This window comes from Magnolia sinica, chromosome 3 (assembly GCF_029962835.1).
Source record: "Magnolia sinica isolate HGM2019 chromosome 3, MsV1, whole genome shotgun sequence".
NCBI classification, from domain to species: Eukaryota; Viridiplantae; Streptophyta; class Magnoliopsida; order Magnoliales; family Magnoliaceae; genus Magnolia; species Magnolia sinica.
This window is the reverse complement of record NC_080575.1, coordinates 98599144-98614296: the sequence shown is the minus strand read 5'-3', so window position 1 is coordinate 98614296 and position 15153 is coordinate 98599144. Positions and strand designations below refer to the sequence as shown.

General features: G+C 41.1%; 1 protein-coding gene across 1 annotated transcript; it reads right to left on the bottom strand.

Moving 5' to 3' along the window:
- Positions 1–3425: 3425 nt before the first annotated feature.
- On the bottom strand, positions 3426–6740 carry LOC131238650 (transcription factor MYB14-like). Its single transcript, XM_058236275.1, has 3 exons — positions 6419–6740; positions 5472–5601; positions 3426–4390 (listed from the first exon to the last, which is right to left on the bottom strand). Exons 1-3 carry the CDS (start codon positions 6549–6551, stop codon positions 3820–3822), a joined length of 834 nt encoding a protein of 277 aa, XP_058092258.1. The 5' UTR covers positions 6552–6740; the 3' UTR covers positions 3426–3819.
- Positions 6741–15153: the final 8413 nt, after the last annotated feature.

Here is a 15153-nt window from a genome sequence, read left to right as displayed (position 1 = left end):
TGTCATCCATACCGTTAATAACGTCATTCCTATTGGTATGAACTGAAAATAAAAATATTAGCATGAATTAAAACTTCTATGGCCCCACGAATATTTCAACTATGGACGTTTAATTATCACGTTTTCGGTTCACTTGAGCTTCAGATACGGTTCATTTTTGACAAGATGTCCTAAAATGAACTCACAAAATGGATAGACGGAGAGGATTTTTCAGAAACATCACAGTGGCCCCGCCTGAGTTTCCAGCAGGAACTCCATGCGAAAGGCTTTCGTGGGAAATCTGCATCCAGTGTGAGATACACCAGCCAATCCGCTTACATCTGGAGACAGACGCGGAATACGTCCTACCACCACACGTCTCTGGCCCCGAACAAGCAAATGGACCACCTAGCCATTCAACGCTCGGTGGTATGTGGGCCCCACCATCATGTATGTGTTTCATCCATGCCATCCATATATTTTTCCAGATCATGTTATGGTATAAGACCAAAAATGAGGTATATCCCAATCTCAAGTGGACCACATTATAGGAAACAATGTTGAATGAGCGTGGTCGACCATTAAAAACTTTTTGGGGGCCATAAAAATTTTGGATCAAGCTGATCTTTGTTTTTTCCCTTCATCTGTGTTTGTATGACCTAATTATCAACAAATGAGATGTCAAGTAAACAGTACAGTGGGCCTTAAGGAGGATTTTAATGGCTAGGTAGTAAAGGAAGAGAACACGTTGGAAACCACGATCCATACAACATAACAACCACGACCCATATAACATGACAACTACAACCCATGCAAACCATGACCCATATGGGGCCACATTGATATATGTGTATAATCCACGTCGCCCATCCTTTTTGCTGTGTCATTTTAGGTGTAAGGCGCAAATATCAACCTGATCCAGCGCTCGTGTGAGCCAGAAAATAGAAAATAATGGTGACTATAGAAACTTTTCAGGCTCATTGTAATGCTTGTTAGAAGTGGATACTACCTAAGTCAGGACTTTTTGGGCCCGCAACGAGCTGGCCGACAAGGCAGACAGGATAGATCACCCCATGGTGGGCCTCGACTCCTATTATTTAAAAATAAACAAATGCATGACAACCACAATTCATTCGAAGGGTCATGGTTCGCATGCACTATGGATAATTGTTGTCAACCATGACCCTGTATGGATAAAAACCATGATCCGTTGTGCATGGGAACCACGACCCTTCGAATGGATCGTGGGTTTCATGTAGTAAGGGTCGAGGTTGTCATGTTATAGATCAGGGTTGTCAAGTTATATGGGTCGTAGTTTTCATGGGTCGTGGGTGTCATTTTATATGGGTCATGATTATTATGTTATATGAGTCGTAGTTATCATAGGTCGTGGTTGTCATGTTATATGGGTCGTGGTTGTAATGTGGTAAGGGTCGTAGTTGTCATGGTTTGTGGTTATATGGGTCATGGTTGTAACGTGGTAAGGGTCGTAGTTGTCATGTTATATGGGTCGTAGTTGTCATGTTATATGGGTACGTAGTTGTCGTGAGTCGTAGTTATCATGTTATATGGGTCGTGGCTCTCATGTGATATGGGTCGCGATTATTACATGTTCGCTTCCTTTACTGCCAAATGAAAGGATAGTCATTGGTACCATAGCCTAAAGCCCACAATGAGGTGATCTAATCCATCCACCTTGTCGGTCAACTCGTCGTGGGCCCAAAAAGTCCTAACTTAGGCAATGTCCACTTCTAACAAATATCCCAGTGAGCCTGAAAAATTTCAAGAGTGGGTGCGACTGTCACCATTATTTTTTATTATGTGGCCCACACGAGCACTGGATCAGGTTGATATTTGGGTCCTAGCCCTAAAATGACACGGCAAAAAGGATGGACGGCATGGATTATACACATACATCAATGTGGGCCTTGATGTTAGTCGAATTCTTAGGTCGTTGTTGTAATGCAGTACAGGTCGTGGTTGTAATGTAGTAAGGGTCTTAGTTTTCATAGGTCATGGTTGTTATGTTATATGAGTCGTGATTGTCATGTTATATAGGTCGTGGTTGTCATAAGTCATAGTTGTCATGGATCGTGGTTGTCATTAGTCGTACTGGTCATAGATCGTAGTTATCATGTTATATGGGTCTGGTTGTTATGTTATATGGGTCGTGATTGTCATATTATATGGGTCGTGGTTGTCATGTTATATGGGTCGTGGTTGTAATGCGGTAAGGGTAGTAGTTGTCATGAGTCGTGGTTGTCATGTTATATGGGTCATGGTTGTCGTGGGTCGTAGTTATCATGGTCGTGGTTCTCATGTTATATGGGTCGCGGTTGTTACATGATCGCTTCCTTTACTACCAAATGAAAGGATAGTCATTGGTACAATAGCCTAAGGCTTACAATGAGGTGATCCGTTCCGTTCACCTTGTCGTCCTGCTCACCGTGGGCCCAAAAAGTCCTGACTTGGGCAGTGTCCACTTCTAATAAATATCACAATGAGCTTGAAAAGTTTCAACAGTGGATTCTATTGTCACCATTATTTTCTATCATGTGACCCATATGAGCTCTGGATCAGGCTGATATTTAGGCTCTAGCCCTAAATGACACAACAAATAGGATGGGCAGCATAGATTATATATATACATCAATGCAGCCCCACAAATTTGGTCCTCATCCACTCGCAACAAAAAGAGTTTCGTAAGCATCACTTTCTTGCCATTAAATAGGACGAAGTAACATCTTATTTCCTTAAGAAACCGTACAACTGAGATAAGGTCCAAGTTATTTTCGGAAGCGTGTCAGAAAGCACTTCTTAGAATATATGGAATGGCCTAGTTTTATGGGTAATTGTCCTAAACTTCGAGGCAAGCACGGTCAATATTTTCCTGTTTTGGTGGGTATGATGACAACGATACAACTGAAAACGAAGTAGGAGATGTTGCTCTTGATGGTAGTTTGATGCTTCTGGTGGCTCTGGGTTCACCAAAATCAATGGATGATGTGGCAGTAGGGCAATGGCCGCAGCGACACATAACAAAGGAAACACAGTGGCAGCACTGTTGGCGGCCAGTGGGGGTAAGCAGAGACGGACGAGGGGCTGCTTGTGGGGTCTCAGTGACGGACAAGCATCGTCGATGGTGCAGACGCAGTAGCAAAGGGAGCAGGAGCTGCTCGCATCGAACTGTGATGTCAGAAGAAGAAGCTCGATTTGAACGGGGAATTGACACACTGTTGTGCAAGCTTAAACCTCCAAATATAAAAATAATAATAAATAATAGCTATGTTACCACATGAAAACTAAGTAAAAGTGGAATTCCAACTTTTTTATTGATATTTTTTCCGTGGTAGGGTAAGACATACATAGATTTAGTAGAGAAGAGTAGTTGTGTACAATACAAATATCTACAAGAGGAGAGAGAGAGAGACTCGCAGGGAGTCCCAACGAGAGACATTCTTCAACAAGGAGATCTTCCCAGCATCTTAGGTCCGCCGGGTTCGAATTTTCCCAGTCTGGGTTATGTTCCCATGCTCGAATTATGAGTGATCAGATCAAGAATGTAGAGCTTTAGTAAGCCCAAATTCACCCTTCCCAGCAGCATATTGGACATCCAATCCATTAATCAGATGGACCCTATCATGTAGATGATCTGGCTAAAAAATCAGGCCGATCAATTCATCAAGTGTGACACACCTATAGCAGAACAATAGATTGTCGCCATCATCATGATCACCGTAGTTTTTCGCCAACGTATGGAGTCAGCTTTATGAATCCTATTTAAACAGGAAGCCTTATGATTGCTGGGAAGAATGCGGATGACCAGCTGCTCACATGACATCAGCCCTCAATCCGGTCTGGGGACCAGATAGAGTAATCGCTACCAGGCAGAGTTGAAAACAATGGATCATAGCCTTGCTCAACCCATGCCCGAAATCCCATGTCGTCTTCCTTGGGTTGACCAGTTTCCAGGGAAGCTGGAGAGAATAGAAACTGAAGTGGTGAATCCTCCACTGCCGCTGCAAAATACTCAGACACGCTGTTGTTTTCCGCCAACAGAACTTCCGACCATAGATTATCATCGGCATCTGCTATGTGCTGGCCGTTGACAGCCGTGGTAAGGTTTTCGCCAGTAACTGCATAGGAAATGGTGGCTGATGAAGAGAAATCATTAGAGGATTGTTGCTGGGATACAGTAGTGATGCTGGGACATCCAAATCTCTGATGGGTCGGAAAATTCACAGCTTTCAAGTCTCTTTCTCTGTATGCGTTGCATTTTGATGTTTCCACCAACTGTTTTACAGCTTGAGACGCCCGATTCCGGTCCAGGCGTTTCTTCAAGTGGGTGTGCCAGACGTTTTTTATCTCATTATCTGTCCGTCCTGGAAGCCGAGCTGCAATTGCTGACCATCTAGAATCAAGCGAAGAACATGTAAGAATTCGCTATGATTTACTCCTAATCTTGTCTAAGAGGTCACATTTTGTTGATCTTAATGAAGATTATGGCTTGCAAGAAATATCATATCATGATATTTGGTGCCACCAAATGCAAAATTGTAATACATAATTAATGTAGAGCGGGTCACGGACACTTTCATGTCCAAGATGGACTAGAGAAGGCTGAATTGGAGGTGGAATTGATTAGGACCGTCAGAACCCTAAAACAGGCATATCTCGCAGACAGGAATGAGTTATTCAATGTACTATATATGATTTTGAGGTAGGAGAAGCTATTTAGTTGCCCAAACCCGCTATACCGGGTTATCCATGCCGAATTTGCGAGATTCCATCAGATCGATGGTCCAAAGTCCATTTTAAATTTTTTTTTTTACTATTTATAGTAACTCTTGATCCTTTGAGCTTCATGCCAAACATATAAAGGGCTTAGAAAAATTAGAAAAGAGGAGAATAATGTGGTTATGCCAAATTGGATTGGCCGAAAACCGTGAAGTCTAGTAGAAATCATGACCGTCTATAAATAGCAAGTTTACCATTTATAGTAAGGAGTTTGAGTTGGAGTTTGATTATGAAACTTTGATATTTTTTCATTTATTAGAATTTCTTTCTTTTTTTCTTTTTTTCTTTTCATGGATTTGAGGAATCTTTGTGAGGAGTCCAAAGAAGCCCCGGATTTGGAGTAGTTATCCCTAAGGAAGACGGTGATTGACTTCATCACGTCCATCCCTGCGTCAATAATACAAGTCGCTTGTGTATAATATCCAGTTGGCATGCAAGAGTTCGGCTGCACCATAAAAATCAGCCGGGTCGAAAACCACAATGGCCCGTTCATCAGATAGGCTACACTGATAGAAATCAATGTAAATCCGAGGGTTTGATTCATACTTCAAAATATGTTTGTAACCAGTTGATCTTGATGCCGTGGTCCACCTTTTTATACCCCAATGTCTTGATACAAAGATGCCCTTCAATTGATGATTTTGGTGGGAAATGACAAAAACAGAAGAGAAAATGATACATGGACCGATCTATACCTATTCCCAAGCAATTCATGTAATCTGTAAATTGTTTCTTCTTCTTGTCTGCTGAAGTTCCCTTTTTTGATGTCTGGTCGTAAGTAATTTTTCCATCGGAGTCTGCAACTCTTCCCACACCTTAACAAGCCTGGAAATCATAAGTAGGCAATAACATCAGAATCTTGGGTTTTTTTTTTTTTAAAATCCCAAAGATTGCATGAAATTAGTTTAATGACTTCATTAGTTCATGAACAAACTTGTTTTTATTTTCACAGGAGTAACAAAAAGAGCCTTTCGAGCAGATTTAAAGATACCAAATTCGTGGAGAATTTGAAGAAGATTCTTGAACTTGTTAATGAGAACATAAGATACATCTTTTATGATGAAAATCACCTTGGTTTTCATTGAAAGTCTATAGCCAAATTAAGATAATCTCAGACTCCATATGAATTAGTGAAGTTACATGAAAACATACAAACCATCTTTTATTTTCTAAATCACCCTTCATTTCATTGCAAATTCACCACAAAAGTATTACAGAAACGATAAAATCTGTGACAAATGAGGAACAGGAAGATTTTCTGTCTGCGTGGCAGACACATGAGAGGAGGTCCAGTGGATCCAGACCACCAATCTTGTGTCCTTGCCTTGAAAAATCAAACCAGACATACGATCCTATCCACACAGATGGTATCCTTCAAATTAAAGGCTAAGATGAAAATGGCTTCAACAGGAGAAACCGATGATAAATTAGGACCGTCCGGTTGGTATGATTTTCAACCAAAACGACCCAAATGAAGATTGCTTCATTGCAATATCCCCCATAAAGAAAACTAAGCTATTAATTAACAAGTCCTACTACATGCATGGGTCATTTTCTCCTGTGTCGATCAAAGCATCAAAGAAGTCTTATGTATTATAGATCTAGACTATCGAAAGAGACCCATTTCAGAATTCGAATTTACCGGCTTTTTTCGGAAGCGCCCGCCAATTCTCATGGCCATGCCTTTGAATGTAGGCTACTAATATCTGGTCCTCTTTTGGTGTCCATGGCCCCTTCTTCAATCCCATATTCTCAGAACAAGGTGGTCTTACCATCTTTCCAATATCAAGATCAAATCCCACAAGTTCAAGACTCCTGCATCAGATGGGCATTGGTATTTATATGCTAGAAACCCAAATGAAAACTTGCAACAGCTAGTCCAAAATAGCATTCAATTTGAAAATGGATGCCAGCAATTTCTCAGAGGAGGGAAAGAGAGTCTTGGAGGTGGCGGCTATCAGATTTTTCTGTGTTTGCTTAGCACTAAGAGACGGGACTTACAGATTTCATTCAGTGTCTTTTAGCGTTAAAGAAAGTGGGCCCATGCAAGAAGAAAGATAAACAATGACAGCAGCCCATAATGGCGTCAGCGGATTTGCTGGTGTACCACACACCACCGATGTGGCTGGTGTGTTGACGTCACCAAGTTCTGTCGGTCCCATCCTGATATTAGTTATATCCAAACCGTCCATACACTTGGTGAGCTCGTCATAAGGCTTTACCCTCAAAATAAGATATATCCAAAAATCAAGTGGACCACACTGTAAAAAGCAATGGAGTATTGAACGCTTGCGATTGAAAACCTTAAGTGGGTCACAAAAATTTTGGATCAACTTATTGGATGTTTTAACTTATGAACAGATTGGATGGAAAGTAAACATTACGTTGGATTCTACCAATGTTTTAACTGTGAAAGTCAACATGTGTGGTCCACTGAATCCTTATACATTACTCTTTTTTTTAGATAAGATCTAAAATGACCTCGCCAGATGAATGACCGGTGTCAGTACGATAAATACATCATTGTGGGGCCACGTAACTTTGATCTCCTTTGAACCGTTGGTATGGGTCGGAGCTCGAGGAGTGTCAGCGCTCGTCTCTGCACGACATGTACCAAAGCCAGTCATGTTGCTGGTGCCTGGTATACCAGGCTAATCCGCTTGATTGGTTGTGTACTATACACCAGCTATATAACTGCTGTAGGTACGTGTCTCGAAGACGAGCACTGACGCTCGGACGCGGATTTCTTAGAAAGCCTTTAGCATAAAGTTCCTGTGCTGGTAATATAGGTGGGGTCTACCGTGGTGGCTGTGAGAAATCCACCCATCCATAAATTTTTTGAGGTCATTTTAAGACTTAGACCAAAATCGAGTAGGACACAAGACTTAAGTAGGCTGCACTAGAGGAAAATGTGTGTACAAAAATTCCTGCCGATTGAAACGTTTTTGGCACTTCATTCATATTGGGATGGAATGAAAACACAATTATTACCCAAATACAAAGCATCTCCGGCCATACGAATATTCCAACGGTTGACATACAATGCTTATGTTTTTGGCCTATTTAAGTATTGGATACAGTTCATTTTTTGCCTTGGTCCTAGAATAAGCTCACAAAATAGACAAATGAAGTGAATTTCTCAGAAACATCGCATTAGTCCACCTAAGTTCTGATCGCAGACACTTCCTGCCAAAAGGCTTTCACAGGGAATCCCGTACTGCTGCTAGTTGTATGAACTGTTCAATGGAGATCAATACATGGCCCCACCGGGATGTATTTATTATATCTAAACTATTTGTTTATTTTTAAATATCATTTTAAAGCATTATCCAAAAAATGAATCATATCTAAAGATCATCTGGACCGCACCACAAATAGAGGAGAGATAATGATTTTCACTATTAAACAATTCGTAGGGCCCACTATAACGTTTATTTTCCATCCAATCTGTTCATGAGGTCACAAAGACCTAAATTAAGAGGAAAAGAAATTTTCATATTCATACAAAACTTATGTGACACCAAAAATGGATTCAACGGTGGACGTTCAATCCCCTACTGCTTTTTACAGTGTGGTCCACTTGAAGGTTAGATCTGTCTTATTTTTCGTCTCAAGCCTTAAGACGATCTCGCCAAATGGATGAGAGGTTTGGATATAACACATAACTCATGACTACCCACAGAATTTGCTAACGTAAATACAGCAGCTATGTAGCTGGTGTGAGGTACACTAGCCAATCCGCTTCCGGAGCAATGAGGCCCAGACATGATGACATTTGATTGGTGTCACCCACGTATGATATGATGTCAGTCACTTTCAAACATGATCAGAGACTGCGTTCGATAAACCTCTCCGCATATGGCCCACTCAACTCGCCGTTCCCTTGCTTCACCAAATCTGCTCCTGAATTACTTGAAGATTTGGCCAACGGACGCGGATTAGCTACTGAACCCGACAGTAGCGAGTCGGCTGCTAAAGTGGCATCACCATATTTTTTGGGCCCCACCATGATGTCTGTTGTATCCACACCATCCATACATTTGAAGAGATCATTTTAGAGCATTATACAAAGAATGAAGCAGATCCAAAGTTCAAGTGGACCCCACCACAGAAAACAGTGGGGACAGTGACGCCCACCATTGAAACCTTCCTAGGGCCCACCATGACGTTTATTTGAGATCCATCCTGTTTATAAGTTAGCACAGATACCAAATAAGGAAAAACACAAATATCCACTTGATCGAAGACTTTTGTGGCCCAAAGAAGTTTTTAATGGTAGGCGTTCAATCCCCACTTGTTTCCATGGTGAGGTCTACTTGAGCTTTGGACCTGCCTCACATTTTGGATCATGCCTTAAAATAATCCCTCCAAATGTATAGACGGTGTGGATACAACACATACTTCATAGTGGAGCTCACATACTTCAGTAGCGAGAAACGGATTGGCTACTCCCCTGCGACCCCAATGGCTAATGGTCCGTGCTATGTGGGCCCTACCATGATGTATGTGTTTCATCCATGCCGTCCATATATTTTTCTAGATCATTTTATGTTATGAGACCAAAAATGAGATATATCCCAATCTCAAGTGGACCACCTTACAGGAAACAGAGCACCGACCACCAGGCACCGGGCCAGTGGCAGGGGGAGTAGCCAATCCATTTCCAACATAAATGGGATACGAATTACCAGTGACCTGATTTGATAGGATTGGGGTAGGCCACAATGCCTCCACAAAAGATGCGATCAAGCGGAAGTGGACTGGCTGGTGTACCACACACGACCGATCTGGCTGAAGTGGGTACGTGTCGTTCTGGAGTAAGCTGACGCTTTTCGAGCTCCGAGTTGTATCAACGTTCAAAGGAAGTCAAAGTTACATGCCCCCTATTTATTATATCCACACGGTTCATCCCATTGAAGAGATCATTTTAAAGTAAGATCCAAAAAATGAGTGATATCCAAAGCCTAAGTGGACGACGCCAGTAGTTTTCACTATTAAAACATTCAAAGGGTTCAACATAACGTTTATTTTCCAACCAATCTGTGCACAAGGTGACAAATACCTGGATGAAATAAAATATCATATTGATCCAAAACTTCTAAACTTTTGTGACCCTAAAATGTGTTTCAATGGTAGACGATTCAATCCCTCACTGCTTTATGCAGTGTGGTCCACTTGATCTTTGGATCTGTCTTATTTTCTGGCTCAAGCCTTACCACGAGCTTGCCAAATGGATGGATGGTTTGGGTATAACAAATACCTCATGGTAGGACCCACGAACATCAACACACCAGTTTGTGGTACACCCCTTCCCCTGGACCCATCCTTGATATGGTCCAATCAAATCTTCCCACATCTGTATCCCTAGGTGGAGCCCTAGGTGTAATCATGAGGAATACCTGGTAACCAAATCGCTTGAATTATCTATGGTAATCCCACACAGTGGAATTTGAAGGACCAACATTTAACATTTTTTAATCGATAGAAGGCGGCTTTAGAGCTTGCCGAAGTCATAATCATTCTCGGTGGAAACGATCATACTATTTAGAATACGCGCAATTATAACTATGATGAGAAAAATCATTATCCCTAAATCATAACTAAGCAATAATAAGAGTTGGCTTGTATGGATTTTTGTGCAGCTTTGGCTCATCACCCAATCATAGTATCCAAACACTGAGCTACTAAAAAATGTTTTTATGTAAAGCATGTTTGAAAATTGTTCACTTGGTCCCATCTCTAATAAAAACATATAATCTAATCAAATCTCACCACATCAGATCACCCGGTACTTTCATGGTGATTCAATCACTGGCTATCCACTTCCAAAGTGTTGATTGGATGTATCAAACCTCCCATCTTCTGAGAAGTGTTGTCAACAGGTTGGGTTCAGGTGGGGTCCTATAGTTACCATAATTAGACTAATTGAGTTGGGTCTTTCCAGGTCAGGATCCTTTCAGGTTCGGGTCTCGCTCTATAAGACTCGGACCTGGATCAGCTTAGGTTCCAGTACCCATAGGGTGCCCATGGAGTCTTCGGATCTAGTATGGTATTGGTTTGGGAAAAACAATAGCATTTATGTGGCAGCGTGCCCAATGGATGAATTATATTGCATGTACATGTGCTACTTTGCATTTGCATGCTAGTGTGTAGTCAGTGTCTCTTGCACGCGTGTAGGCTTAGAAAAACTCACTTGTTGCTAGAATCAATATTAAATTAATGCATATAACAGTGTTATAAAAATTAATTGACCTAACCCAAATCAGCTGACTTAAACCCGACCCAATTTGATTTTAACTGGGTCCAAGTTGATGGACTTGACTGGACCGGCTAGACCCTTGTAACTGGGTTTGGATGGTGAGACCCTGACTGGAACCGCTTTGTTAACGTGTCCAAAATTGGAACTTGGACCCCTTAAAAATAGGTGGCGCCCTAGGGTGGTACGATTGACAGCCCTAGTACTTCTGGGTGGTATTCTGAAATTAATGCCTGTTATCCATTGATGATTCTGAATGGACATCTCAATCATTTATTGGATATGAACCATTGAATCTTTCTTTTTAGTGTTTGGAACTTGCTTTTACATATCAATCGTCAAAATCACCTGTTTAGATTAGGCTTCATGGTTTGGCTGGTACAATGCAGAAACCAGATATTGGACGGTTCTGGTCATTTGGCGATCTCTCCTTTTCATGTTTTGGCTCGTGTAATGCAGAGACCAGATATTGGACGGTTCCGGTCATTTGACCATCTCTACACCTTCTTTTCTTTTTCTTTCTTTTTTTGGCTGGTACAATGCAGAAACCAGATATTGGACGGTTCTGGTCATTTGGCGATCTCTCCTTTTCATGTTTTGGCTCGTGTAATGCAGAGACCAGATATTGGACGGTTCCGGTCATTTGACCATCTCTACACCTTCTTTTCTTTTTCTTTCTTTTTTTAAGATTAATGCATTCATACCAAAAAGAGATTACAGCAGCTAAACAGCCTTAAGCTTTCGAGCAGGCTTGAATCGGATGGGCCCACCTATCGCAAGAAGAAAAGGAAATTAGACAGAAAACTGAGACAAAATCAGCCCACCCAATTTTGTCAAGGGATAACGAATCTCGAGTAGTTGGAGGGATATCACCTAATGTTCTGTACTGGTAGTCTACTTGCCCGTCACTCCTAACTCGTGACAGGCCATCTGCAGCAGCGTTCGCCTCCCTAGGATTATGGGCGAAGCGCACCTCCAAAATGTTCTTTAGGGACTTGATCCTAGTCCTCGGATACCACATGGACTAAGAGGATAGAATAGAATTAGAGAGGGCAGACACCACTAATTTAGAATCACTAGCCACCTCTACTCTTGTGAAGCCGAGATTCCTGCATTGGGTGAGACTATCTAGGATCACACCCTGATCTCAGCCCGAGTATTGGAACCGAATCCGTAACCAACGGCGAAAGCGGAGAGAAAATCTCCCGAGCTATTTCTACCGAGACCCCATCCTGACCATCTCTGCATCTATGCCACAGTGGAGCAACATATAGGTTAGAGAGAGAGAGAGAGAGAGAGAGAGAGAGAGAGAGTGTGTTACAAAGATAACTTGTGGAACGGGTCACATGTGCACAGAGAAAAGAGAATTTCTATGATTGAAAAGATCCACAGGTGGGCCACACCAACATACAAGTGCAACCCACCCAACAAAAGGAACTGCGTAGTTATTGAGCCAGGCCTCCCATGGAACGGGGTAACCGAAATCCTCTGCAACATCTGTTTCACCTTTGACTAACTGTGTAAAACATCCAAGCTTTTTGGGTCCACCATGTTGTAGATGTGAAATCCACTCTGTTTGTCAGGTCTATCCTTAATGCTAGGCCTGTGGATAAAAATCAGTCAGATCCATATCTCAGGTGGGCCACAGGGAACAGTACTGGAGATGGGTCACAACAACATGGGGTTATCTTTCTTCAAATCCATTCATCAGGTGTGGCTCATTAGGATGAAGGGAATATACGAATCTCAGGTGGGCCACAACATATGACCTTAGAGAGTTTTGATGTAGCCCATCTTAGTATTATTTTTTTAAATTGGGATGCTCTTTTGTATGTACAGTGAACATAAGGGTTCATGTTAGGAACAGAGTCGGTTTCACATATATATATATATATATACATCATGGTGGCCCAAAGAACAAGTGTTTTAGACGATTGAGTCCCCTCACATTCAGCCCGTATGTCTTTTCTTCCCTCACTTCGTGATCGAAACCAGTTGCAAGAAATGTGGGTTAAGTGACAAGAGGAAAACAATTAAAAAGTACACGGATTAATCAGTGACCCTACCAGAAGTTGGTGGTGGAATTTAATTGGGCAATGTGCAGCCGTCATAGATAAGGCGGTGGAATTTAAATGGCACACAAAGCATCTTTGAAAGTTAATAAGTCAAATAGAGCCATGTCTGAAAGTGACAGCTACTCATCCCAATCAAATTCCATCATATTGGGTGACCACATGTGTCAGTACTTAATCTATGCCAAGTAAGTATATACTGACAAGGTCAGTATCCAACTGAAGTGACATCACCAAGCTCTATGGACCCACCATGATGCATGTGTTGTATCCATACCGGCCATCTATTTGGAGAGATCGTTTGATGGCATGAGAAAAATAATGAGATAAATGTAAAGTTCAAGTGGACCCCACCGTAAAAAACAGTGGGGATAGTGCCATAAAAAGATCTCTACAAATGGTTGGACGGTATGGATTTTGCCAAAGTAGCTTTTCTCAGTTGTTTTTTTTTAAAGCTTGTTAGTACACCCACTGTCAGTTCACACTTCAGTGTTAGCCACCCCCACTAGGAATCAATACCATGACCTCAGTGTTGAAATGAGGTATCTTTCACTCAGTCTACCACTTGAGCTATGGATCCGGGTGTTAGCTTTTCTCGGGTTGAATCATTTTCATGTATCTATAATCGTACTTTTGATGGAGAAGATCTCTTAGTCCGTTTAGTTACTATCAATTTGGAAGGCCCACTAGTCGAAGTAATTTCTCATGAATGAGTCACTAGTAAATTACACTAATAACAATTAAGCTAATCGCACATTCATAGCCCATGGGTTTTACCGAGTGGCTCCTCAAAATATTTTACCATCTAGTTAGTACATTATAGCTAGGTCATCCTCATACCAATTGGATGGACATTTCATGTATCCATGCATTTAAATAAGACTTACGGGTTAATTACTTTTCATGCTATTACATTTATTGATATATGTGAATACATATGTGACCTATGGTGATGTGCATGAATGTTTTGGATTTACTCTTAGCAACTATATTAGGCATCATGTATGAACTGCATCTGTGAGTATTTTGATTTTAATTTAAGGACTTTACTTGATTGATACGTCATGCACATCATCTTATGGGTATTTCTTCACTTTGAAAGCCACTTACGCCTTTCAATTAACATATATAGATAGTTCGGCGTAGCACAATATAATGGCATGCTCATGAGCGCTCTCATAGAACTTGATGGGGAGTTAGATGGTTAGAGTGCACAATTTTGGCATGGCTAAGCTATAGGAGCTCAAGCCAATATATTCTTAACCTTTCTATTTGATATCTATATTCCTCGTATATTTTACTTGTTTATGATTTGTATGGTCCCCTTGGGCACCTTTTGGACTCGTGCATTCTAGGTATTTGCCATGATATTCTAAGGATTTGTTATCTCGCTTATCTCTTGATACCTGCTATGTTCATGAATGCTACTCTAATTTTTGTTTATGGGATGAATGATAATCTGACTATGTAGACACTTGGGAAGTACGCCTACGTGCAACTTTCCCTATGCAACTCTTGAATTTTCGTTGTGAGAGTATTATACTCAAGCAGAGAAAACTAGGGCGCCACGAGAGTTTATGTCAAAGTACTCATCCATTGTTTAACTAACTACCTCGAATTCAAGATTTGAGTCCCCATACTCGGGCGACGCCAGATTTTAAGGTATTACATTTGAGCTAAAGATGCTTCTATAACTTCTTATCTAGTTAATAGGTCTCTCTATACAGTTATTGATTACAAAAATTTTAGGGAAGTACGGAGTGGTCAGGCAATTGATTATTCAAATTTGAAGTTTTTTTTGTTGTGATACTTACTCTCATGTACCGTCTATTGCGAGAAATTAACTAGACCAAAGAGCAAACAAATGCTTCTTTGTTGTCTATGGTGATAAGGTGAAAGGTTATAGGTTAGATTCATGAATTATCATTATTAGCTGGGATGTCAAATTTGATGAGGGTTCTTTTTTTCAAAAAGATGGGCAAAAGAAAATAGAAAAGTCAATTGTTGATGTGGAATTAAACAAGGGTAAGACACTTAAAGAACTTAAGC

What these genes read in the sequence shown, in the direction of transcription:
- LOC131238650 (XM_058236275.1), bottom strand. Translation starts at nt 6,551, where the DNA reads ATGGTAAGACCACCTTGTTCTGAGAATATGGGATTGAAGAAGGGGCCA. An exon ending in GGCGCTTCCGAAAAAAGCCG is followed by an intron (nt 5,602 to 6,418) that starts GTAAATTCGAAT and finishes TATGATTTCCAG; the next exon opens with GCTTGTTAAGGTGTGGGAAG. An exon ending in CATGAATTGCTTGGGAATAG is followed by an intron (nt 4,391 to 5,471) that starts GTATAGATCGGT and finishes GCTTGATTCTAG; the next exon opens with ATGGTCAGCAATTGCAGCTC.